A 5214-nucleotide genomic window follows, 5' to 3' on the forward strand; every position below is an offset into this window, starting at 1 on the left:
ATGGGATGTGAAATTGTTCGCCAAGAGTCTTATGAAGAGCCAGGTGGGCGCAGTCGGTTGTGGCTTCGCAATTACATTTTTCATGTATTCACAAAGAATACGGTAAGATTTTAAACAAATTGAATCACCAAACGTGGATGGCACTGTCATTACATTTAACATGAAAGCTTCTTTATCCTGGAAATGACTCATCTGTTATAACAGGGAACAGAAGCCATTGAAGGCATAATGTTACACTTGGGCAAATTAGAAGAGGCAGATTGGAATCTTGAAGCCTTCTCTAATATGCATAAACTGAAGTTGCTCTACATTCATAATTTGAGGCTTTCTCTTGGCCCCAGATATCTTCCTAATGCCCTTAGAATTCTGAAATGGAGTTGGTATCCTTCAAGATCTCTCCCACCAGGTTTTCAACCGGATGAACTTGCTGAACTTAGTTTGGTTCATAGCAATATTGATCACCTCTGGAATGGAATAAAAGTAAGTTATTGAATGTCCGTTGCTGCACACATAATTAAATTTTAAAAGTTCATGCATGGAAGTTGATTGTTCTACCATTCTTCCTGTTTTCTAAAGAACTTACGTAAGTTGAAATCTATCGATCTTAGTCACTCCACAAACTTGACAAGAACCCCAGATTTCACATTTGTTCCAAATCTTGAAAAGTTGGTTCTTGAAGGTTGTACGAATTTATTTAAGATTCACCCATCCATTGCATTGCTCAAGAGACTCAAAATTTGGAATTTTAGAAACTGCAAAAGTATTAAGAGTCTACCAAGTGAAGTAAATATGGAGTTTCTTGAAACATTTGATGTATCTGGATGCTCAAAGCTGAAAAGGATTCCAGAATTTGTGGGGCAAATGAAAAGATTATCAAAGCTATCTTTAGGTGGGAGTGCTGTTGAGAAACTGCCTTCATCAATTGAGTTATTGAGTGAGAGTCTGGTGAAGCTTGATTTGAATGGAAGTGTTATAAGAGAGCAGCCGTACTCCCTTTTTCTTAAGCTGCAGAATCTCATGGTATCATCTTTTGGCTTCTTTCCAAGAAAGAGTCCTCACCCTTTGATTCCTCTAGTAGCTTCCTTGAAGCATTTCTCTTGTTTGAGGGAATTAAATCTGAACGACTGTAATCTCTGTGAAGGAGAGATTCCCAATGATATTAGTTCTTTGTCCTCCTTAGAGAGGTCGGAACTCAGAGGAAACAATTTTGTTAGCCTTCCTGCAAGCATTCATTTGCTTTCTAACCTTTATCATATCAATGTAAGGGATTGCAAAAGGCTTCAACAATTGCCAGAACTTCCAGTAAAGGGGCACTTACATGTGCAAGCCGACAATTGTACTTCCTTTCAAGTGTTTCCAGAACCATCAGATTGGTGCCCATCTGATTTTTGCCTCACTGGCATCAACTGCTTGAGTACGGTCGCTAATCAAGATGCTAATTATTTTTTGTATTCAGCGCTAAAGCGGTTCCTTGAGGTTCTCTCTCTCTCTAATTTGATGGTTGGTATGGTTCATCACAACTATTTCCGGTTGGCAATTCCTGGAAGTGAAATTCCTGTGTGGTTCAGTAATCAAAGTGTGGGAGACTCGGTGACTGAGAAGTTCTCTTTGGATGCAAGTAATAGCAAGTTCATTGGATTATTTGCTGCATGTGCTCTAATTGTACCTCAAGAAAATCCATCTGCACACCGTGGTGTAGATCCTGGTATCTGTGAAATTGTTTTGTGGGTCCTTGATTCGTCAGCGCGGGGTCTTTGTTTCGATTTGAGTCAAATTGTTTCAGATCACCTTTTGTTAGTTGTTGCGCCGATTCACCGTCTGGAGGAACGATGCCATGAAGTTACGTTCGACTTCGAAATCGATGGAGGAAACAACAGATGCATGAAGGTGAAGAAATGTGGGGCCCGTGTACTGTACCAGCACGACATGGAAGAGCTGATCAGTATAATGAACCAATCCAAAAGAAGCATTTCTTTTTACGAGGCTACGGATGAACAAGAAGGTGCCATGGTTAAGGCAACAACAAGCAGAAACGGTGGCTCCGACGATGAATATTACTCTGCAGAAGAATGAAGAATGTAAAGAGACACTGTCCAGCTTTGAAAAATCGGATCTTGGTCTTAATCAGCGTGGTAATCAAGGCCTTCATGGAATGGTTTGAGCAAGTCGATCAGCTAAAGTATTGTGCGTAAAAATTTTGTTTAGTGTCAAACTGGTGATGTTACTATTGAAATTGTCAATGATTCAGACATAACACGCAGATCATGTTTTCGATCATATTGTCAATGGTAACGATCTCCACATGGTAGTATATACGACGTGTTGCTGAATACTGACTGGTGGGACTGTACAAGCTGTACATGTCTATGATTCTGTACACCTCAAAGTACTCATCCAACAGGTTATTATACACTTTGGATACGTTTTGCGCATTGAAGTTGCATTCTTTCTTAATGTCATCGTACAGCCGATTAGAAATGATCCCAAGCATAATCAATCAGTACCCTTCTCTAGCCCTAGTTCTTACGGGGAAGGAAGGGAAGGAAACCCTCCAATCTTTTCAATTCCCTTTCTTCCCTATCATCATCTTGTTCTTTTGCCTTGCAACCACCATACCAATGGCGATGGAGACGGGTTCAAGGGACCAATGCGTTCATGAATATTGATAGGATACGCACCATGTCAGCTCCACTATATCAGCATGCGAGGCTAGGAAGGCTTTGTGAGGATTTCTTTTGGGTTGGCATTTGCGTCCATTTCTAATTGGGCCCTCCAACCAACACCAGGTCTACCACATTTAACACATGAAAATACTAGGGAAGAGGCTCTTCCAATTGTGCAGCTCTCACTTCCCTATATCTAATACTTGTATAACATATTCATAGCGGATAACGGATAAAGTTCTCCCAGATAACTACTGAGAAACAAAAAGCTTTAAACATCAACATCTACACGCAGCAATAATTGTCATCTGATATGAGATACAAAACTCAAGCCTTCAAGTAATTGACGTTACATGATTGGGCATACCAAACAAACCAATCACATCAAAGTTATTCTTTGAGAGGGAGGATAAACTAACAGAAACTACCTGCATAGTAGGAAAAATCATTTAGGGGCCACAATATCAAATGCAGTAGATATTCCTAAGGCATCTTATTCAGCTGCTTCTGCAGGTTGTGGAGCTTCCGTTTGTTTTATACTCTCTAGAGCTGAAATTCGTCTGTCCAGTGACTCATGCAAGCCTTTCACCTGGAGAAACAAATAAAGAAAAGAATGACGATTCATTCTAACAAGTCCCACTTAAAGGCCAAAGAATCATAGTACTGATGCTTATGATGTTCCACGAATCTTAAAGACCAGAAAACCGTAAAGATACCGCCAACATAACATAAGAGCATACATCAACCCAAATAGAAATAGAACCGTGTGTCATATACAGGACAAACAACAAATTTCAAAGGTTCCATAAGTTCTCTCAAGGACCGACACAATCAGCATTGCATGAAATTGCTTCTTTTTTTTTTTTTTTTTTTTTTTTTTTTTTTTGAGAATGAACTTATAGTTGGATATCCATGTGTGTGCACATGTTAACATATTTGTAGACTTTACTATCATGCTTTGATCACTGGCTAGAGGTGCTTTTACTTGGAAGAAAAATCTTACTAAGAAAGGTTCTTTCTAGTTCAACGACTAATATCACCCTGTGGAGTAGAGTAATTAGGCATATGCAGTTCCAATATAGTGTATAAAAGACTGAAACCATTTCAAGATGGTGATAGGTACAAGAAAAAAGCAACCAACACAAGAGTTTGGTTTAAGTGGGGACTAACTAATACAGATACTAACTGTAAACCAGACACGAACAGGGCTATGTTTCTGCACGAAGCAGTACAAAAAGATCCCTCAAGTTCAGAAATCACAACTGACAAAAGAAGGAGCATAAACCGTACCACAGGTAGCAAAGAGATTAACATTCGAACTCAAACTAGACAAAAAATAATCGGAAAAACAACGGCGCATTACTATTCCTAAGTCTTCCACAGCCAAGAATCAGAAGCGTAAACCCACCATCAGCCACATTTTCCAAATCACTTCATTTCCAACACACCAAACATTATGTGCTCAATTTCCATTTCTGAAACCAAATGTCACCACTACCCTAAACAATTTCAACCTCACCTAGCATCAATTTCTCAACCGCAATCTCTCCCCCAATTACCAAACCCTAATTTCTCAAACTCAATCACAAATCACTCTCTGCAACCTCATCTCGCAAAAGCAATCACAATTCCAAAGAATGGTGAACAATTTCTAAAACCCAAACATATCGCACTGAACAATTTCAACACCAATTGAAAATTTTCAGAGACGAAGAAACCCTAGATACGAGAAAACACAATAAAATAAAATAAATAAAATTAAAAAAATTAACAAAAGCGAAGAAGAAAGAGTACCTGATGAGAGATGGCCTCATGAGCGACCTTGTAGTCATTGTGAAGGATGTAAAGCCCCATAAACGACGCCACCGCAGCTCCGCCGAAGAACGACGCCAACCTCACTCGCAGAACGTAACCCATCTTCTTCTTCTCCTTCTTCTTCTTCTTCTCTCCTCTCCGATCTATAAAGCCCTCGTGAATACCGACGTGCCGTTCGTTTCTCAACGCCTTTAAACGCATCGTCGTTTTTTAAATGCGGACTGGGCCTGAGCGGGCTAGGCGGAACCCAGTATAACTGGGCCTGTGCAGGTTGATAGGTCCACCTAAATAGATTAGCAATGCGAAGGAGGCGAGATCTCAGAAGAGAAAAGACAATCGTATTGAAATGAGTGACTTCGGATTAAGCTTGTAGGCAATTTCTTCTTTGTGTCTGAAGTCTATGAAAATCATCTATTGAGCCTACTTGGAAATAGATTGTAGTGCTTTGGGAGACTACTGAGCTTTGGACTTTAATTCCGTAGATTTCGATTTCGATTTCGATTTTGAATCCACTAGTTGTGTACTTGTGTTAGGAACAAGATAGGGTGGCTGCTCCTGTAAGTCCTGCCAACACCAAAATACTCATGAGATGCATTCGAACTGGCAATTTAATGATTACATCTCAGAATACAATTTAAGTGTTTTGCTTACTAACAAAGCTTTTTTCCGGTCTAGATTAGGAATCGTTTTGCTTGGGGAAAACAGAAACATCACACTGTACGAGTCTATATAAGAT

The 5214-nt window shown here is 39.7% G+C and overlaps 1 protein-coding gene and 1 pseudogene across 2 annotated transcripts in view; one reads left to right on the forward strand and one right to left on the reverse strand.

Annotated features, from left to right (window-relative positions):
• The window catches only part of LOC101305011, an 8228-nt pseudogene extending 6155 nt beyond the window's left edge, over positions 1-2073 (forward strand). The window contains exons 3-6 of the transcript XR_185296.1: positions 1-102; positions 205-480; positions 577-1336; positions 1370-2073. The exon at positions 1-102 is cut by the window's left edge and continues 6 nt beyond it. The product of XR_185296.1 is annotated as a TMV resistance protein N-like (transcript). The remainder of the gene's footprint in view (positions 103-204; positions 481-576; positions 1337-1369) is intronic.
• An 884-nt stretch (positions 2074-2957) lies between these two features.
• LOC101294405 lies at positions 2958-4599 on the reverse strand. The gene is made up of 2 exons (XM_004307887.1): positions 4458-4599; positions 2958-3252 (listed from the first exon to the last, which is right to left on the reverse strand). The coding sequence occupies exons 1-2, from the start codon at positions 4578-4580 to the stop codon at positions 3157-3159; spliced, it is 219 nt and encodes a 72-aa protein (XP_004307935.1). The 5' UTR covers positions 4581-4599; the 3' UTR covers positions 2958-3156.
• Between the last annotated feature and the right edge of the window lie 615 nt (positions 4600-5214).

This window comes from Fragaria vesca, linkage group LG7, assembly GCF_000184155.1.
Source record: "Fragaria vesca subsp. vesca linkage group LG7, FraVesHawaii_1.0, whole genome shotgun sequence".
In the NCBI taxonomy this organism is placed as follows: domain Eukaryota; kingdom Viridiplantae; phylum Streptophyta; class Magnoliopsida; order Rosales; family Rosaceae; genus Fragaria; species Fragaria vesca.